Source organism: Microcebus murinus, chromosome 19, assembly GCF_040939455.1.
Source record: "Microcebus murinus isolate Inina chromosome 19, M.murinus_Inina_mat1.0, whole genome shotgun sequence".
In the NCBI taxonomy this organism is placed as follows: Eukaryota; Metazoa; Chordata; class Mammalia; order Primates; family Cheirogaleidae; genus Microcebus; species Microcebus murinus.
In genome coordinates this window covers 39,761,862-39,782,509 of record NC_134122.1, presented here as the reverse complement: position 1 = coordinate 39,782,509, position 20,648 = coordinate 39,761,862, and the positions used below count along the sequence as shown (strand labels likewise).

The window sequence follows — 20,648 nt, the reverse complement described above, 5'->3', positions numbered from 1 at the left end:
AGGAGCAGCGTGACCTTGGGCAGGTCGCCACATCAATCACCAGCTTCCCCAGTGGCTGTAAAATGCAAATGTTTAATATTTAAGGGCTTGGCTGGGAGCCTGGCACATCGTATAAACACGCCCCAAATGATAACGATTATTACAAACGAGAATAACAAAAGGGCGCAGTGATGCATGGCGGATGCATTTAAAAAGTGTGACAAGAAACAGAAACCGTGCAGGAGCCCCCCCCCCAAGACATAATCACCATTCTCAAACCCACTCCCGTCCGCTGTGCGAAAACCAAGAAAGACGACCGCAGCCACCGCCACACGGCATTATCTATAAAGTATCTTCTCTTTATTTAAGTTAAACAATTTTCAAGGATGGTTTCCATCTATAAAATGGACAAAGTACAAGCTCTGTACAGCAGTTCTTTTTAAAAATCAACTGGAAAAAAAATTACCAAACTATATTTCGAATTTGCAAAACATACTCACAGATACCATCGTTTTAGCTTTTATGAAGACATAAGAAAGACCACCACAGAGAAGACGACTGACTTTGTCACGCTTTGCTCGAAGGGCTCTTAGGAAAGAACTTTTAGTTTTAAAAACAGGAGTGGGAAGGCGGGGCAGTCCCCGATGACTACAAAATAACGCAACCACAGTAAGTCACTTTGGCACACTGTGTCATGTAAACATAGCTCACCGCGAAGGGCCCCTTCCCAGCCTGCCCCACTCATGACGCCCGCACCGTCCCCCAGCTCGGGGACAGGATGCAGGGTGCCACCCCGCAGGGCACGGCCAGCACAGGGATTGACTAGACACACCTTGATGGTACAGAAGTTGCCAAGACGTTGGAGGGGGAGGTGCGCGGGCAGAGGATTGATCAAAAAACCTGATTTAAAAACACGCCGAATCTGTCTGACATCAACGGTTTTTTTTCCCCTCTAACAGTAGCTGCATTCATGCGCCCCGCACGTGTCCCTAGGAGTGACTTTGCTTAGACCCTCCCCACAGCCCTCCACAAAAGGCAGAAGCACGCAGAGTTAGGGTCTCACTGCCGCAGGAAACACGCCTGGTTGCTGGCAGGAGGCAGGACAGGGGGAGACATGGGACAGTCCCCAGCCAGGCCTCTGCACTGCAGCGTACGCACGTGAGGCTCCTGGGAGCGGGGAGGACCAACGACGGCCCTTTTCCTACATGAAACAGGTGGGAAAGAGGGTGGCATTAGCAGAATCTCCCGCAGCCACTTCTAACTGCATGGCCTCCGAGGTCCCCGCAGAGGGGCTGCAGATGTGCGTTTATGGTGCCACGCCTATTTGAGACTGAGCACGTGTGTGTGTGTGTGGGGGGTGTAAAGGGGTGAGGGGGGAGTGCAGAAGGAAGCAGAGCAGTGACCATGGGAACGACAGAGGAGCCATCAGGTGGAGGGCTGGGGCTGGCCTGCCCTGCGTGTGGGGATGCTGCAGAGGCAAGAGGGGCTCTGGAAGAACATTCCAGAGCATCATGCACCCAGCATCTCCTCCTGTTAGGACTTTTAGTTCATGACTGTGGTTTATCCAGGAGCATGGGGCTCCTGCCTCCTGCCTCCTGCCCCGAATCCTCGGTGTCCATGAGCAGGCACTGTCTGCTCCTGACCCTTCCTAAGCCTTTACCCAGAGTCCCCGAGAGCAGTCACCTTCGCCAGGAGGGGCCCAGGAGGGCGCGAGGGGGCGGTGAGGCAGCACTCGATGCCCGGGCGGAGCACACCAGGACGCCAGTGGCCAGGGGCTGTGCGCCCGGCCCGTCTTCAGGCCGACAGGCCCCACCACCGCTCCGCAGGCGGCTCAGTCCATCGTGAAGCCCGACGTGTGGGGCTCAGATCACGGCTCGCCCGAAGCCAGCGTGTGACAGCGTCACGGGTCTGCCCGGTCACAGGGCGGCGGTGCTGCCAGCATGTGTGTCCTAGGAGCTGTGGGGTTGCTTTTTTATTCCTTGGAGAAAAGAAATTTAATGTAAAAAAGACCCAAAGCAACATCTGTCAAAATAAGAAACCCATCCAGGTTTGCAGATACCAGAAGCACACAGCGGATCCCCACGCACGGCAGGGACTGCCCCTATCGCCCTGGGCCGAGGCCGAGGGTCCGGGGCCGTCCCCCGGCCGGTCTCAGCAGCACGACTGGAGGTGTGGCTCCAGGGGACAGAGGAGGCCACTCCTCCCTCCCACAGGGCCCCGGCCCCTCCGGCCCGGCGTGCGCTGCCGTGCAGGGAACAGCACGATGATGGCGACCTACAGAAACCACAGGGAACTGACCGTACATTCTTTCTTTATATAGATTTATATTTAGTGTCCCACCATAGAAAAGTTCATATTCAAATAGAGCAGGGACATCGGGTGGGAGGGGGGAGTCTGGGCCAGGACGACGGCTGGGGACGGAGGAGCAGAGAAAAAGGCGCTACCAACGTAAACCTGCAAAATGACGCGATTCCGCTTTGTGGAAACCAGACACGATCTCGATGGGATCGAAAAATGGAGATTTCGGAAGAGTTCTCCTGGCTGCGACGACAGGGCACTCGCACCCCGTCTCGGCCCCCCGTCCTCCGACACGCACGGCCTTCCGTGGCTTCTCTGCCGCCCCTCGGCCACGGCCACGGCCACGGCGGGCACACTGATTGCTCAGCTGCGGGCTGGCGGGAGGCGGGAGCCAGGAGCAGGGGGCGGCTCCAGCTGCAGGAAGGGACCCTGGCCGCGTCTCTCGCCGCTGCTTGTGTCTGCACGGTCCCCTCGTGTCTTGCTTAAGTTCTCCGACTTTCAGACCATGATGGAATACTGAGGTATATAGTTTCGCGGAAAGTTTAAGAAACATAATCGATAATGTGATCACCGAACTCCGCCGCGTGGCGCGGGAGGCAGGGTGGCAGGGGCCTCCCCTCCGGGCCGCCTACGGCTGCAGGTTGAGCGAGAACTTCCACTGCTGCGACAGCGCCGGGCCGCACACCTCCACGCTCAGGCCGCCGCTCTTGGCCGCGCGGCTGTCCAGGCACAGGTTGCTGCCCACGTGCCGCAGCTTGGAGTTGCCCTCGATCTGCTCCCATTTCTGCAAAAGACAGGGCGTACCTTAGACAGTGTGGGCACAAACAAAACAGTACAGACCAGATCTGTTCCCAGGGTCTTCCGGCTGCACTGAAATCATTTATTCCTTGGAGAAAAGAAATTTAATGTAAAAAAGACCCAAAGCAACATCTGTCAAAATAAGAAACCCATCCAGGTTTGCAGATACCAGAAGCACACAGCGGATCCCCACACAGGGCAGGGACTGCCCCAAACGCCCTGGGCCGAGGCCGGGGGTCCTTTTTCCTTTTTGGCCTCTGAGCATAGGGAGGGGAGTCTGCAACGGCCGTGGGACAAATCAGCCGTGGGTGCTGCTGGGGCCCAGGCAGGAAATGTGTTTTCTGTCTCGGCTAGAAACTCAGAACCTCCCCTCTGCCCCACTGGGTGTCCCCTGCTCCAAGCCCCCGTGCTCTGGACTTGATGTGGGGATTTTGCATCATTCACAAGAGAGCCTGATCCCATGACGTTCCAGCCCTAGAAAGCAGCCCCAGGACGGCGCGCTGGCTCTAAGGGCCCTGCCTGTCCCCCTAGTTGGGAGCAGCCCTCCCGGAGGTCTTGGCCTGGGCACCTCCTGGTTCCCACTTGGAGTCTGTCCTTAGCAGAGCAGCGTTTAGCCAACTGAGAGGGAAAGAGACACTGTGAGAAGAGGGTACCACCACGCTGAGGAACCTCCTTCTGTAGCCTCTGAACTCTGCGAGCTCGTGGGCTCCTGGGTGGGCGTGAGAAACCTGTCCCTGCCACCCTGGAGCCCTTCATTGTTCCGCCTGGCAGGGGTGGGGACGTCCCCCTGAGCTCTGAACGTGCCCCTTGTAAAGTGCGGGTACACCAAACCAACACACACTCCGACCAAACCCACAGCCAGACCCAACCCCCCACCCACCAACCCCCAAGCCAGAGGGAAATCTGAGGGCCCCACACCCTGCTGTTTAGTCACACAACTATCCCCATTTTAAAATCTCCAATGTTTATTTTTAAGAAGGAAAAAAAAGGGGAAACACTGTTTTTCCTCCCCAAAGCTCTCCCTTCAATAATGCAGTCGTCTGCGGTTCTAATTAATTTTTTACGCTGTGTGCACTAAAGCTCCTTCACGTAAGTATTTTTGCAAATCCTTTTGACACTGTGGAATTCAATTTTCTCACTCCAGCTTCCCTTTCCCCTTGGACTCTGCAAACGCACACATCATAGGAACACACGCACGTGCCCGGAAACCAGACACCCCCACTGGCAAGGCGGCCTGGCTCCGAGGTGACGTTTGCTAAGGAGCCTCCACTCAAAGGGCAAAGAGGTGAGGTGGGAAGAACCCAGGGCATGGGGACCTGACCTTCCACACGTCTGAGCCCTGCCACCACCTGGAGTCCTGCCAACAGGGCAAGTCCTGCAGTCAGGTGGGCTGGGGGAGGCTCTAGCTAAGCGCTCACGACCTCCCCACTCATTTCAGGCTCCCTGGCTCCTGCCAGTCATCCTCATGCTGTTTTCCTGCATTGTCATGTAAAGTGTGGATGGAGGCTGCCGTGTCATTCTGAGAAGCTGGACTCTTCTCAACAAAGAATGTGTGATGAATGGAACCCCATTCTGGCCGCTGGAGGGACACTGCCTGTCACGTGTCAAAGCATCAACTAAATGTAGAACCTTAAAAAAAAATAACCAACCCCCACTCTGTCTCTGGAAGGCAGCCTCGTGGGCTCCGAGCCATCTGTTTGATGGGTCGCCGTGGGGTGTGGCAGGTTTTGAGGCGGCCAGACTCGACTCCACCCACATCCGCTATGACAGGCCACGTCTTGGGGTTTAAAACTTAACAGATCCTCACCTACATATACCATGAATCTAGAAAAGCTCATTGTTTATAGGTCTCTACATCTCACAAAGGCTTTTTAGGGATGTCAGTTACGGTTCCCACGAACTGGGACTGGAGCAGGAACACCTGTCAAGTCTTGAAATAAAGCCACATTAAAGTATCGGTTTGTTTTCTAAAAAGGTTTGGAGACCAGCTGAAGTCATCGCTTTATCATTTCTTTCCAGCCAAAGACATCCCTGCCCTGTCACATCCGGGGGGAAATGCCACATGCTTGGCTCAGCAGATGCCAGTCTGGCCAACGTCTAGGTGATTTGGGTCCAAGGGACGGTGACCTTCCCTTGCTTAATAGCCACTCTCTTCCTCACTATGAAGCAAGTCACAAAATGGCATCACCAACATGACACACATGCAGAGACGCTGACAGTGAGCAGAGCCTGGAGCCCCCACCGCCGACACGGCAGGGCTTCTGCAGAGCAGGGAAGGAGGGCGCCTGAGCCAGGTGTGGGATCTGGAGATGGACAGACACGAGACAGCCCTCGGCGAGCACCTCCCGGGCGACTGGGGTCACGGGCTTGGCCTCGGTGCTCCCAGGTGATTTTGGGGGAAGGCCCTGACTGACTGGGCCTCAGCTTCCCTTTTTGTGAAATTAAGTGTTGGACTAGAAGCCTGTTTTAGGCTCTTGGCTCCGGTAGGCTCTGTGCCTCAGTTTCCCCATACCCCATCCATCTCCTAAGGGCACGCTGAGAGCTCCTTCTGTGCTTGCGTTTCTATGCCTGACGCCGCGCTCCTGCGGCTCGAGACGGGGTGTGACTACAAGTTTCCATCAGTGACTGTGTCACAGAATACCAGCGCACAAGGCATGAAGTATGTTCTGAACTGTTTGAAGAAAGGAAAGCTATACATACTCTATATATAAAGGACAGCTATGTATACTTGCATGTATGTATGTGTATAAAGTCTCATCCCTTTGAACTTTAAACATTTAGAATTTCTGTAACTTTAAAAATATGTCATGAATAAAGCAAAACATGTAATTTCTCCTTAAAATATTCAGTGGCATGGGGAGGAGAGTGAGAATGTAACCAGAAATAAGCAGCGTTAGGCCTAGGCTTAAGTCCGACAGACAGCTAGACATGCAAATAGTGATGCAAATAAAAATAAACGCCAAGTGCTCGCTGCCATTGATGCTGCCAGGGGCAAGTCAGGGCACTGCAAAGCTGGGGACAGACACCGCCCTGGTCTGAGCTGAGCACGGGCATCCACACGTGCCCGAGGACCATACCTGTCTGCTGTCATTCTCTCGGCAGCCCTGTAGCTTTATGAGAGAGCCCGGCGACCGGTCCACCACAGTAAGGCACAAGTCGATGTGCTTCACCGACTTCTCCTTCGTCAAGGCCCATTCCTGGAACACAAAACGAGAAGTCAGAGGCAGGCCACGAGTGGGCCGTGAAAGGAAGGATGGGACATCAGCAGGGGTTCCAGAAGGGAAATGTCACGTTGGAGAGCAATCTAGAACTCTTGAGCCAACTCAGAACCGACAAGTGACTTCTTGCCTAAGGACAAATCTACAGCATGGGGGATTTAGGGGGGAACCTCACAGTTGAGCACTAGCTGGCCATTAGATGTGCAAAAATGCTTTGAGAATGTTAGTGACTAAGATGAATGGTACTGACTATTTTAGTCCAAAATGCAAGCAAGAACACCCTGTCCATTTTCCTACAACTAACTGTGAGCTATAGAAACTGCAGCTCAGACTCTGGTTGTCCACAAGGTGGACAGTCAGGGGCAACTGGCCCACCCACATTGCTGTGGAGGGACTCTGCCCCCATGTGGGCAGGGGTTGGAACAGCACTTACGAATAGGGACTGTAATATGCAAAAACTATACATGGCATATTTAATTTGCAAACTTAAGCAAAATATAGAGTGCACAGCCTCATAATTAAGTGCGAAGTTGATCTACAGATGTTCATGAAGCTCTTTGAAAACTGGAGGAATGGATCTATGTATTTACATACACAGGCAGACTACAGCTTAACTGAACTGGGTGCTACATGCCAAGCACTATGTTAAGCCCTTTATATGACAGCCCCATAGGGGACAGTCCTATAGGGGACTATTACTATTCTCATTTCATAGATAAGAAATCTGAGCCAGTGAGTGTTTCAGTAACTCACTTATGATTCTAAAAAACACAAGCACACACATATATGTATGTGTATAGACACACACACGTGCACAGAGTTCAGGGCTGAAACTGGGTTGACAGGACAACCATTCTGAATACTAAAAAGGACCATCTGAAGCGGCCAGAAACCCCACAACAGAGAAGAGGGTGAGTGTGGCCACAGGTGGCAGAGGAGGATAGAGCCTGCCCTGGGCAGGACCACAGTGGGGACAGGAAGGTGACGCTTCCGGCCATCATGCTCCAGCTTGACCCCACCAAGGGATGCACACCCACGTAAGCCCTTTAGGATCTAGAAGCAGCCAGGCCCCTTCCAACTCAGCACCCCACAGGGACACCCTGTCCCCATCCGTCCCCTTTCTGCTCTAAGCGCAGGCAAGCTGCCCCACGCCCTCTCCCTCCCCCTGCCCGTTCGTCCAGTGACCACCTGCTGCACACCTGCACGACCCAGGTGCTCTCACGGCGCTGGGCTCACTTTCTAGTGGGGAAAACGAGTGACACACAAATGCATATGTTCTGTAACTTCAGGCACCATCACGTGCCATGAAGACATTGTTTTTCTTTTCCCTGTTCTCAGGGGATAGCATTAAGGACAGGGAAACACAATCTTTAAAGGAGCCTCATTCTCCAGTACCTAAATCACGTTAAAACAGGTGGTCGGTTATTAGAAGAACATTAAAACCTGAAGATCGCAGTGTTGAGCCTCACATGACCATGGGCGGGCGGCGTGTCTCCGGCTCTTGGAGGGCCCATTGGAGAAGACGCGGAGGCACAGGTGGCCTGTCTAGCACTCAGTGAAGTGACCTTCGCCTCTCGACTTCCTCCCCTTGCAGGGAGGGACAACTGCACAAGTCTCTTCCCTCCCTGGGCTTCCTCTTTCTCACCTTTTAATTAGTGTTTCTCAAATCTCACTCTCCGTGAGGAATTCTATGAAAAACTGGTTCTAGGTCAAATAAATTTGGGAAAAAGTGGAATCTGTGCCATGTTTCTCTCTTCGAAATGCACCTGCAGCCTACTGAAAGCCTGTGGAAAGTCCTAGAGTGGAAAAACCTGCTTGGCCTGTGTACCGCAGCGCCCTACACATGCTCACACACAGAGCACCTTCCTCATCCGCCCCGCCGGCCACATTCTCTGGGAAAGGCCACCCAACTCCCACAGTCCAATTCCCACGTGCGGCTCGCCGTCATTCCACACAGCTGGTGAGTTATAGCCGGCTCTTCCAAAGCACCAACTGCCACTCAACGTCACCCATACTTTAGGGTGGTGTGACATAATAAAATTACATATCTGGTCTCTGCCCTGGTTTCGGGCCACAATTACAAGGCTCCTAAAACCCTTGCCATTTCCTGAGCCACCGGGATGTTAGGAGCACCTTCTGCTCTTGTGTTGGGTCTTTGAGGACACTGAGCTGCTAGTTCCTTGGAATTTCTTGGGTGACAGGAGAGCCTTTTGTTCCAACAAGGTGAGTCTTGGTGGGCTCCTGCATTGGGGTGGTCGCCGGAAAGACCAAGCCATGATTGGAAGTTTGGAACTGTCAGTCCTACCCCGACTTCATCATCCGGGAAGCGGGCGGGGGCTGGAGACTGAGTCTGTAATCGATCAAGCCCGAGGGATGAAGCCTCTGTAGGAATCTCTGCACCGCGGGACTTGAAGAGCTTGCAGGTTGCACAACACGCAGAGGCGCTGGGGGGTGGTGCACCAGGAGAGGGCGTGCACGTTCTGTCACCCCACCCCACGCCCGCACCCTGCAGTACGCACCTCTGCCACCTGCCTGCTCCTGAGCGGTGTCCCTCCATAGTACACAGGTAATCCAGTACGTAAACTGTTTCCCCGAGTTCTGTGAACTGTTCTCACAAACGACTGAGCCCAAAGGAGCGTCGTGGGACTGAGCCCGCAGCTAACTCCAGGCGGGCAGTGTCAGGACTGAACTGAATCGTGGGACACCCAGTTAGCGTCTGCAGAGAACTGGAGGATTGCTTGGTGTGGGGGGAAAAGCCCACACATCTGGTATCAGAAGCTGAAAGTTCTGCGAGGGTATAAAATAGGAAGACCAGTTTGTTTTCTCCTATTCATCTGGCCGTAGAAGTGTTGGAAGTATTGAGCAGAGAGAGGAAGCTGTGTGTGCTTTCCTGTATACAGATGACATTCAGGATGAAAAGGTTCAGGAAAAAGTACAGCCTTATCTCTTTTTAACTCATTTACATTGCCAGTGCATGTGAAACTACAGCACACAGAGATAGCCACTCACGCTTAAGAGGGGAGTAGGGCTGGGCATGGTTGATCACACTCCTGTAATCCCAGCACTCTGGGAGGCTGAGGTGGGAGGATCACTTTAGGCAAGGAGTTCAAGACCAGCATGGGCAACATAGCGAGACCCCGTGTCTATCAAAAAAAAAAGCTGGCCCTGGTGGCACATACCTATACTCCTAGCTACTAGGGAGGCTGCAGCAGGAGGATCCCCAGAGCCCAAGAGTTTGAGGTTGCAGTGAGCACTCTAGTCTAGGTGACAGAGTGACACCCCATCTCTAAGAAAAAAAGAGGTGGTTCCAGGTGGGAGGATGCTGGTATAGAGAAGGTACTAGGCTATCCCTGGCAACAGGAATTGGGAAACGTTGGAAGTTTTGCTGACACCCGGTTGAAGATGACGTCTGAACGTTTCTGCCACCTTCCTGCTATTGTGTGCTTCATTCTTTTAAAGCGGACTTTACACAGAATTCCAGAAAAACTAATTCAGCTATGCAAACAACGGAGCTAGTTGCTGCTTTGTTCTTCTGTTGCATTTCAATTATCTGAATTTGTAAAGCAAAGTTCATAAATATTTAAGGAATGCTTTTTTGAGCTGCCACTCTTAAAAAGCAAGGCCATTAATTTTCCCATTTCCTGTGTGTCTGCTGGGGCTCCGCCGGAAACCAGATAAAAACCTCACTCTTCTAAAGCACCGTGCCCTATTTTCAGTGAGGAAACGTTATTTGCCCTCTCCCTTCGCATCCTCGTGGCACGCTACCCAAAAAAGCGTCATGTCCTATGGGTCCAGGGAGGACTTACTCATGGTGGGTTTACAACCTGGAACAGCAGCAAGCACCATCTCAAGCTTCCTGCCCCCTATGGAACTGCACTCTCTAATACGCTGGCCACATGTGACTATTTAAATTCAAATTCATTAAAATTAAATGAAAATTTAATACACACTAGTCCTATTGCAAGTGCTCAGTAAGCACACGTGGCTGCCGTACGGAATGGTGCCAAACTCCAACATCACAGCACGCGGTTGTACTGGACAGCGCTGATGAGACGGTGCTCGCTGGCTCAGACTAGTCCCTGCAGCACGGTGTTCCCAGGTGAGTGGGTAAGGACATCATGTCGTCATGCTGCCGCTCGTCCCATCACACCTGCCGACATGGCCGTCTCTCCCGCTAGAAAACCCTCCCAGCTTAGCTCCTCGTTTAGGATCACTTGGGAGCACTTTAAAGACCTGGTGCCCTCCAACCCTAGCTGGGCGTGGAAGCTGGCATCAGTCTTTTGCAAGGCTCTCCAGGCTACTCCAGAGTGCGGTCCCTGCAGGGGGACCGAGTGGGCAGGGAATGAGGCGGGGCAGGCAGGCAGCAGTGTTTTCCGGAAAGGGAGGGAAGGCCTCGTATGATAACAGTAACGGCTGCACAAGAGCAAAAGGGAAAAGCAACACCCGAGTGGAGGGAAGCGCTCAGCAGCTCTGATCTTATCTCTTCCTCCACAGCCCTGGGCTGACCTCTGGGGTCTGCGAGAGGCAGACAAGGAGCCCACGTCACACCAAGATCAGGGCTGTGCCACTTCCTCAGCACAGGCCCTCTGCTCAGCACCCCCACGGCGCAGGGAAGAGCTCCCTGAGCCCCCCTGCTAGGCAGGGCCTGGGGAGCCAGGGCCGCAGCCACGAGTCCCGAAGGCAGACACAGGCTTCCTCCTGGGAGGCTGTGGGCAAGGTCTCCATCTTCACTGCCGAGCTGCTGCCACAGGCCGGGCTCTCCGTCTTGTGCCACCGGCCACACAGCAACTAAACGTGTGACAGTGAGTGGGGCCAAGCCGGTCACAGAGCCCAGGGAAGCCTTAAGCTGGTGCCGAGACTCCGACCAGGAAGTCCTTCAGGACGAGCCTGGACATGCTTCTGTTTAAACGCTCTGCGGCGCAAGACACGTCTCTTTCCAGCGGAGCTGCTGAGACAGGGAGGACCGAGCCCTCCGACGCACACAGGGTCACCAGAACATTGAGGATGTCACAGAGGGGGCCCCGGCGACTAAACGTGGAGCTGAGCCCCATGGGGGGTAACAGAAACCCTGACACCCAGACAGCGCAGAACGTGGGCCGGCACCTCCTGTTTTGTTGTCCACAGACTAAAGGTGGGGTTCACCCAGCCGCCCCCCCAATCAATTACCCTGATTTCTGCATTTGGTGAGATCTGCATTGACGCCGTGCTACTGAGCCTTGAAGAGTCGGCGTTCTGACTCAGATTAAACCCAGCTTCCTGAGACTGAAATCTGATGTTTCCTTCTTCCTCCTGGAGCTTCCCTTTTCTCAGGGCATTTCGGTTGATTTTCATTGCAGTTACAGATGGAAATGTGTGGAAAATCTCTCCCTCTGCCCACTGTTTTCCCCGCCGCAACGCTGAAGCCCAGAGCACGGAAGAAACACACGAATGACCGTTGTGGCAGGAACAGAGCTCGCCACGCGGCTTCCTCCAATCACACCTGCACCGAGTAGGGGTGACCATAGCATGTGCAGCCCTGCAACGGCCACCAATGACCTGAGACTCTGAGGGTGTCACCCAGGCCTCCCAGTCTCCCAGCAGTAAGTGACAACCACATTGAATGTCAGCGCCTTGGACTGAGGGGCTGTCAAGGACACAGAAACACACCTGGGGGGGAGGACAGGCCAGGTCGCCTCCGCCGCTGCCCACCCACATATGCCAGCCGGCTCTGCCCCTTCTCTCTCTCTCTCTGCACTGCCGTCCCCTCCCCACCACTCCCTTCCCTCACTGTGGGGTCCTCCCTCCAGGCCACTCCTGACACCTCTAGGGCCTGGAACAAGAGGACACATAGGAGCTCCTGTGTCACAGGGCTAAATATTTAAAACTATGAACTGGCTATGCGGGAATGCTGGCGTGTGCGCTCCCCCGACGCCTGTGCTCTGTTCCCTGGGCGCATCCTCTGGCCCTCGGGGCTGAGACACAGGTGAGGGCCTGGGAACGGCACACGTGCCGGGCAGGGGGAGCTGGGCCAGGCCCTGGACACTTGCCCCCACGCCCCATGCCCTGTGCCAGATGGGGACCGGCCCAGGCAAGCCCTGAGGCAGGCAGGCTCCCCTCTCGGGTCTAACTTAGGATGTCCTGGCCATTCTAGCAACCGCCAAAACTACATCAGCAAGTCAAGAAAGGAGCCCCAAAGTGTTTGGGGATCGTGGTCTGTCTGGACACTTATGGGGGGGATTTGGAACAGCCAACTTTACGTAAAAGCAGGCGCCCCTTTCAAACACACTTCTAGTTAAAAAAAAGTTATGGGATCCATGAATTTGGGACATATATGCTGAGTTAATCGGTCTGGTTGCTTTTTCTTTTAACTGCATGCCCTGTTGGTGCCAGGCAGGTTTTCAAGAACAGGGGAAGGGGGATAGGAGAACACAGCAGTGCCCACGCCTATCTGTGCATAAAGTGCACGTGCCACCCACTCCCGACTATCGTCCCACGGGAAAACTGCTGTGGGACGCGCAGGGCACCGCCGGACCTGTCGAACCTGCACTCCGTCCCTCCTTCCTGCGATGGGAGGTGGTGGGATCTTATGCCTCTATAGGAAAGGGCGTACGCACACTGAAGCAATTCATAATTAATACGTTACATCTTAAGCTGTAATTATCTAACAGGCAACGGACGCCAATAACCAGCAGCCTCCCAGTACCCCCAGTTAAGCATCTATTACTGGGGCCACTAGGCAGGTGTTCATGTCACAGTCAGGCCGGACGCAGATGCAGGTACAGAACTGGAGCCGTGGTGGGGGGAGTGCATGTGGCAGGGAGGACAGAGGTGGCAGGAAGAAGACTAAGGCCACCAGCTCTGCAACTGTCAACCTTGAGCAGTGCGCCCCTTGCCACTGTATCACCTGGCTTGAAGCTGGTGACGGGCTCGATCCATCTGTCCCTGAGCCTGGTGACCAAAGATGCCGTGACCAGCAGGATCCAGGAGCTTCCTCCCAAACAGCTCCCATCACAGGAGAAAGGTGGCAGCCAGCAATTCTGCCCTCAGGCTCCCATCCCTGCTCTCTCCGGGCCTGCAGGTGATCAAGTTCACCCATACACATACCTGGTTTCCCCCAGCATTGTGACATTCATAAACTCCAACCACACCATCAGCAAAATGCCCCAAAGTGTCGAGGCAGTTGGTTCCCTGCTGCAAGGCCCCGAAAGCTATGTCCTGGTGGTCTGGAACCCTGAAAAGCAACGTGAGAATCACCTGCTTAATTCTACATGGTCACTTGCAACTGGCCGCCTACCCCTCTGCTCAGGGACACCAGCACACAGGTGGCATTGTCGTGTCCCTCTCCACTGCAGGCAGGGTGTGTCAGCAGCACATTTCTCCTGGCTTGGATGTCTAAGTCTTTCAGATTTTAAGCTGGAGACACATTCTTTACATTCTGCCTTAGGAAGGAAATTTTCTCTAGAAAAGCATTTGATTGATACTCTTTAATGTCGGTCTTATTGGAAGTCATTTAGAAAATCAATCAGTGCGGTCAGATCCCGTTGCCTTGAACTTTCCAATAGACTTGGGATCTGACCTTCACCCAGTCACGGGAAAAAATGAGTGGATCTGGCAGGTGGCTTGATACACACAAAACAAGGGGCTCACGCTTCAGAATCGGCCCCAAACCTCAGCCCCACCTTTGCCAGGTGCTGCCCGTGAGATCCCTTAGGCAAGACTCACTGTCTCTGAACCTCAATCTGCTCTTTTGCACAATGCCTGTGGAAGAGGCCTGCTGCAAGCATTACATAAAACATGTAACATGAAGCACTCAGCTCAATTGCTTCTTGGCCTTTTGGCTAAGATCAAGTGTAGCATTTAGCCCAGTGGCTGGCCCAGAAGAAGCGCTCAGTAAATGGGAGCAATTATTAAAGACACAATAAAAATGTGACACTGGTGCCTGCCTTGCCCTGCACAGACAAGGAAACCAGCCGGTGTGGTGCCCAGCACCTTAGACATGGTCTTAAGTGGGTACAGGGCCCGGCATCACCCCAAATCATCAGCAACTCCAGCCAGAAACTGTGCATTTAATGTCACTCTGACACCCTCATCCACCAAGTCACAGGGGACTCTGACAGCAAAAGCAAAGTCGGGACCTTCACGGGGCTAAAATCCACTGTGGGGGGAGAGACGACGGCCAGGGGCTGCCCACTGCTGACCATCGCTGCTCTTAATCCCCAGCGAAAGTCGCCCTGCACAGAGGGGATGGGAGGCAGGAGGATGCCGCGTTCTCCCTGCCTTCCCTTGGGGTGTGGGTGCCCGGTGTCTCGCATATTTCTTGAAAGCGGAGGAAACAGTTCCCAGGAGTTAAGTGAGCGAACAGCAGCAGCCAGGGGCATTACCGAACTCTCCAACAAATCTCCGTGGCAAGGGCTCTGAAGGAGCCGTTAGCAGAAAGATAATGGTGGCAAGTCTCGAGTTCACAGTCACTGCTGGAGATATGTGAGTGGCTGTAAAACGCTCTGGGAATATTTAGAATAAGGAATGTGCCACATTAAGGCCTGACCTGCCTGACAGTCCCTTTAAGAAGATGAAGTTCCGATGGCTCCGGAAGGCCAGCAGCTCTACGGGCTCCCGATGGGGTTATCGGCGGGTCCCTCAGGACAGGAGCTCACACTAGCTTAAAATGTGGGGCCGCGTGTAGACATGAGGCTGGGAGGGTACTCCGCCATCACCGATCCTCCGGGATGGACGATCTGGTGTCACTATTCCCATTTCACGTGGGATTAACCCAGCCTAGAGCAGGGAAACCCGTGGTCAGGGCCCTGTGCTCCGAGCCTCTGTTGGGGGCCGTTACCTGCTGGCCCCCTGGGAGGGACGGCAACACCCTGCGAGCCAAAGTCAAATGGGAAGTGACAGGCTGATGTCCTGTTCTGTGTCTTCCCCAGCTGGCCCTGGCCCCACTGCCTCCCAACAGGCCCTGGCGAGGGTGCGCACACCAGGGCAGGGGGCGGGCAGAGGAGCCGGGCAGGTGGCACAGGGCACTCAGGGACGCTGGGGACTGCTTCTCTGGCCACTCCAGAAGCCCGTGAGACACACGTCCCCGGGCTCACCGGCCTGTCATCTTACCAACGAATGAAGGTGGAAGAACAAGCTAACACGAGGTGATGTCTTGGATTGCTTCCAAGGCCGTGCAGAAGGGGAGGGTGACTCTGCAGGGACAGAGCTGCTCAGAAGCATGTTCTCAGGGTGCGTGGGGACTGCAGCGGGGGAGGACACAAGCTCTCACTGGTCGCCTGCAGTGCGACCTCCACTTCCCCTCTCAAAGCCTCTGCTCCTCTCTGAACTTATCTGCTTCTGAGCCCTAACACGGTGAAACCCCAGATCCCTGGGGACTGACCTTAACTCCGGATAGACATTTTCAAGGTACCATTTGAAAGGCTTGCAGTTAAGTTTCTTCCGAAGCTCCAATCTGCTCTGAATACTGGAGAAGAGGGAAATAAGATTCTTTTATAAATTTTAAGAACGAACAGGCTCTCCACATCAAAAAGGAAAATCTGCCTACGAGAACAGGGTTGGGGCAGGTGTGTAACATAGATGATCCAGGTTCCTGTGCCCATGAGCCCATTTGGCCTCGAACAGAAGGCCCTGTTGACAACTGGGCAGCTGTTGTCACCACTGCCCCCCCACCCCCACCACAGGATCCCCATGGGCACGAGAAGGCAGAACGAACACTTACTTCCCATAAGGAACGTTTCTGGCAGAAGGCACTGCCGCGTAATAGAAATTTTTGTATTCATCCATCCAGACCTCTGCTGCCCGGCGGGTGTTGCTAGAAACAAAATAAATATTCTTGAGGTGGGATTCCCTTCTTTCTGTCAGCACCACTCCGTTTGCACCTGTGTGCTGGGAGCGAGAACGAGGAAGGTCCCTGCAGGTGTGCGGCAGCTCCAGCTGGGACACCGGGCACGGAGCAGAGGGGAGGCCGCCCCGCTCAGCACCCCAGGCTGGATCTCTGGGGGGCTGGTGCTCGGCGATGCTTACCAAACCCTCAGAACTGCTTTCTGGTCTCTTTCACCGTGCACAGATGGGACAAACACCAAGAGTCACAGTTAAAATAATGGCAAAAAAACCCACAACGGTATGACCGAATATAGGGAAGTGATTACATAAATGGAATATTCCATGATCACTAAAAACACAGGTGTACATCCTACATCCTATGTGTTGACATGAATGAGGTTCTGGACTCGTGTGACAATAAAATGGATCGCAGAATGGCACGTGTGTGGAAGCAGCAGAGGGAGACAGAGATAGATATTGATTGAGACACTGATTCACCAAATTAGCAGAGTGCTATGGTACAGTTTGGTCTGGTGATGAGAGTATTTTTTACACTCTCTCTGTAAAAAAGAAAAGTTACACACACACAACAAGTACTTAAGTGCTGGGTGATACTGGATCATTAAAGTATTATTTCTCGGGAGAGCCATGAAATATTCCTAGTGGGATTTGGGGGTCTTGCTAAGCGACCTATGCCTTAACCTCCCCAGAGGTGTGACTTCAGCCTCCTGGCAACTGGACTGCCCCATGAGGAAAATGAAAGACTCTGAGATTCGAGGACGTCCTATGTCCCTTTCAACCCTAAAGGCTCTTATGAATTCTAATCACAATGTTCTAAAAATCACTTAAATCCTTAAGTGATTAAGTACTTTCTTAATTCCTAAATGCAAAGCAATCCTTTTCTGTCTTTTGAATAAAAAAAGATATCTAGGTAGCCTTGAAGAATGACCTTCATGTGATACTCATGGCTAGTTCCTTCCATTCATTTATTTATTGGTTCACCTGGGTATTTATTGGATACCTATCATACACCAACTGTCTTCCAGGTGCTACAGATACAGTGGCACTTTAACCCAGGCCTCCATTGCTTTTGCAGGTATTTAGATGGTACTTAAAACATTGAATGTCACATTTTACAGGTTCAGCATCCCTAATGCAAAAATCTGAAACCTGAAATGCTCCAAAATCTAAAACTTTTTGAGCACTGGCATGAGATAGTGACACCTTTGCTTTCTGATGGTTCAGTATACACAAACTTTGTTTCGTGCACAAAATTATTAAAAGCATCGCATACAATTACCTTCAGCCTATACGTATAAGGTGTATATAAAACACAAATGAATTTCACATTTAGAATTGGGTCCCATCCCCAAGATATCTCACTATATGCAGTATATGCAAATATTTCAGATGCCAAAAAAATCCAAAATACTTCTGGTCCCAGGCATTTCGTATAAAAGATGCTCAACCTTTGTAGGAAATTAAGAGAACCTGGAGCCAGAAATACGGGCCTATGATGCCAGCCCTTTATCTTTGAGATGAGTCAGTAGAGACGCAGGGCCGCCTTGCTGATGGCCGCCAGCCGCCTCTTGCGACAGGCCCAGGCTGCCCCCAGTGCTGACACCCTGGGTCATTTCTTCTCCACATCTCTAAGACAGAGGCTCCCGGGCTGCAAAACGCAACTCAAAATGCTTCTCTTCTAAGAAAGAGAGCAATGTCTTGTGTATTTTAACATCCTGTTTTCTGGGATCCCACTGATGCTGGTGGTTATCAATGGCTTTGATCTGGGGAATTTGCTCTGTTTACAGAAGAGCTTTCTGGAAAGGCTCTCCTGTTGCCCCAGGGAGAAAGCACGTGTATCAAGTGTGTGTTTGGCTTTGTAAAGCTTGCTGTGCAAGATCATATTTTGTTTTTAATAAGCGAGCAAAAACGAAGCTTTAAAGCTTAGACATTTGTGCAAACACACACTGTTTGAGGGAAGGTAATTTGGTCAGAAGCATTGTTATTTTGGCTTCTGCCAACGTTTCCTCAGGAATCAGATTCTCTACGCTAAAAATACGACTTCTGTGCAACACTTGTACTGTGTAATTTGTACTTAATAAAAGTTAAAAAAAATGCAATATAGAAGACAAGACGGTGGTCCCCAGTGCACCCCACCCCCTTTTCTATCTCAGCAGGGGCAGCGCGTCAGCACAGGTGAGCACGGCACTCTGCACAACACTTAGCTTCTTGCTCTGCCTCCCCGTCTCTGCCACCTCGATGGCAAACACTGCCTGCCTCACGACAGAGCCAGACCTGCCCCCTCCCCGCTGCCGCACGCCTGCTCCAGGTACCGTCACGCATCGCTTAACGTGGGGGATACTTTCTGAGAAGTGCATTGTTGGGCGATTTTGCACTGTGTGACCGTCACAGAGTTACTGGCACAAACTCAGATGGCAGAGCCTGCTGCACCCCGAGGCCATAGGGACAGCCCATAACTCGGAGGCCACACACCTGCGCAGCGTGTGACTGTGCTGAATCCTGCAGCAATCGTAACCCAGTGGGACGTATTTGCGCAACTAAACATACTGAGATGCAGAAAAGGTACAGTGGAAATACGGTGTCGTAATCTTACCAGCGTCACTGAAAGGACATCGTTATGAGGCACCTGACTGCCTCTCATCTCTGGCCTGGGCTACTGCAACAGGGCTCATGGGCTTCCCTCCCCCACCTCTGGCACCCACAGCAGAGGGGACATTGTTACACCGTGGTGTCACCTCCTTGCCACCCTCCACCTAGCAGACAGAAGGACCTTTCCAAAGCATAGAACAGAGAAGGCAGGCACCTGCTTAAAACCCCCAATGGCTTCCTCCAGCATCAAATAACAGCCAAAGTTTCCCATGACCTGCCAAGGTGTACAGCCCAGGCCTGTCTAGCTCTGCTGCCCCATCCACTGTCCCCATCACTCTGCATGCTCCAGCAACCCCTGGCTTCCCTTCTGCTTCTCAACCCTTGTCTCAGCAGCCTGGACCTGCTCCTCCTGCAGGGAGCCCGGTCCCTTGGGTCCCACGGCAACCTCCTCCCCACCTTTCAGGTCTAAAGTCACAGGCCAGAGGGTCCCCACGTGTGCTTTCAACCCTGCAAACCCCTCCCCCTGCCTGCCCCTGTCACGCTCGACCACATGACATCATTTCATCTTCTTCACATTTTTTAGTGTTTGAAATTATCTTATTTAGCTGTGTGTGTGTTTCCCTGTCTACCCTACCAGACGGCAACCACCCCAAGGTCTGACTTGCAACACTGCTGTAAGTTTTTGTTGTTAGCATCTAACAGATGTTTTTGTTGTTAGCATCTAAAAGAATTCCCTAGGAAAAAAACTTGGTCTGGTAGAATAATGATGTGCTATTTTTTCTTTGGAAAGCCCTTCATTTGGCATCTTCATGTTTACTAAAATGTATCTATTATCTATCATAAATCATATCTCCATGTCATGATGTCTTTTTGATTAATATTTGCTATGGTTTGAACATTTGTCCCCTCCAAAACTCATGGTAAAATTTAAATGCCATTGCAACAGTATTAAGAGGTGACACCTTTCAGAGGTGATTAGGCCAAGAGGGCTCCACTCTCCTGGCTGGGACTGTGTGTTATAGAAGGGTGAGTTCAGCCCCCTCTTGCCCTCTCTTTGCCCTCCCACCGTGTGCTGACGTATCAAGAAGGCCCGCACCAGATGCCGGCAGCATGACATTGGACTTCCCAGCCTCCAGAACTATGAGCCATTGAATTCTGTTCATCATAAATTACCCAGTCTGTGGTATTCTGTTATAGCAGCACAAAATGGACTAAGACAATATTGTTTTTAACTATACCTCGAATGGTATCAAATAATAAAAAATACATTTTCTTATTTAAAATATTTTCCTATGATATTTTTTGGGGTGTACAGTTCTAAGAACATCTATACAGGGAGATCTGTGCAACCACCGCCACAGTCAAGAGACAGAGCAGTCCCACCTTCCGCTTCAAACATCCCTGGCACGCTCCCCCTCCCAAGCCCTGGGCACCACTGGTCTGACCCCCACACTGGAGTTGTGTCTTTCTGAGACCATCATGTAGGTGGAATCATGTATGTAACCTCTGGAGACAAGATGCTTCTTTCACGCGGCGTAATGCCTTGCAAGGTGCCCGCACCGTTGCGGGTGTCGGTGGCTTGCTCCTCTCCATCGCTGAGTGGTGTTCTGTTGTGTGAATGCACCACACACCCACTGAAGGACACCTGTTCCCAAGGTCAAGTCCCGTCTCAAGGGTGGTCAGCAATGTTCTGGGTCCCGCTCAGCCTCTCGCCACTTACCGCGCAAAGACAGTGCCACTGCCACCCGGGAACGTGTAGGGGTGCTGCTTCCGGAACACGTGACCCACACGGCTGCACGGGATGATCTCCAGGCTGCCGCCACACTGCCACACGCGGAACGAGATCTCTGAGATGACGAACAAGACATGGGTGGGTGAACACAGAGGCTGCTTGGCAACGGCAGCCACCCCAGGGTGCAGAAGCTCCCCTGACCACCCATCACG

At 52.7% G+C, this 20,648-nt stretch overlaps 1 protein-coding gene across 1 annotated transcript in view; it reads right to left on the bottom strand.

Annotated features, from left to right (window-relative positions):
• Positions 1 to 317: 317 nt before the first annotated feature.
• Positions 318 to 20,648, bottom strand: part of GALNT2 (polypeptide N-acetylgalactosaminyltransferase 2) — a 197,124-nt gene continuing 176,793 nt past the window's right edge. Inside the window, exons 11-16 of the mRNA XM_075995452.1 lie at positions 20,425 to 20,551; positions 15,991 to 16,083; positions 15,652 to 15,735; positions 13,377 to 13,503; positions 6,153 to 6,272; positions 318 to 3,061 (exon numbers count right to left, since the gene is read on the bottom strand). Coding sequence (XP_075851567.1) covers positions 2,906 to 3,061; positions 6,153 to 6,272; positions 13,377 to 13,503; positions 15,652 to 15,735; positions 15,991 to 16,083; positions 20,425 to 20,551 — 707 coding nt within the window. The 3' untranslated portion in view covers positions 318 to 2,905. The remainder of the gene's footprint in view (positions 3,062 to 6,152; positions 6,273 to 13,376; positions 13,504 to 15,651; positions 15,736 to 15,990; positions 16,084 to 20,424; positions 20,552 to 20,648) is intronic.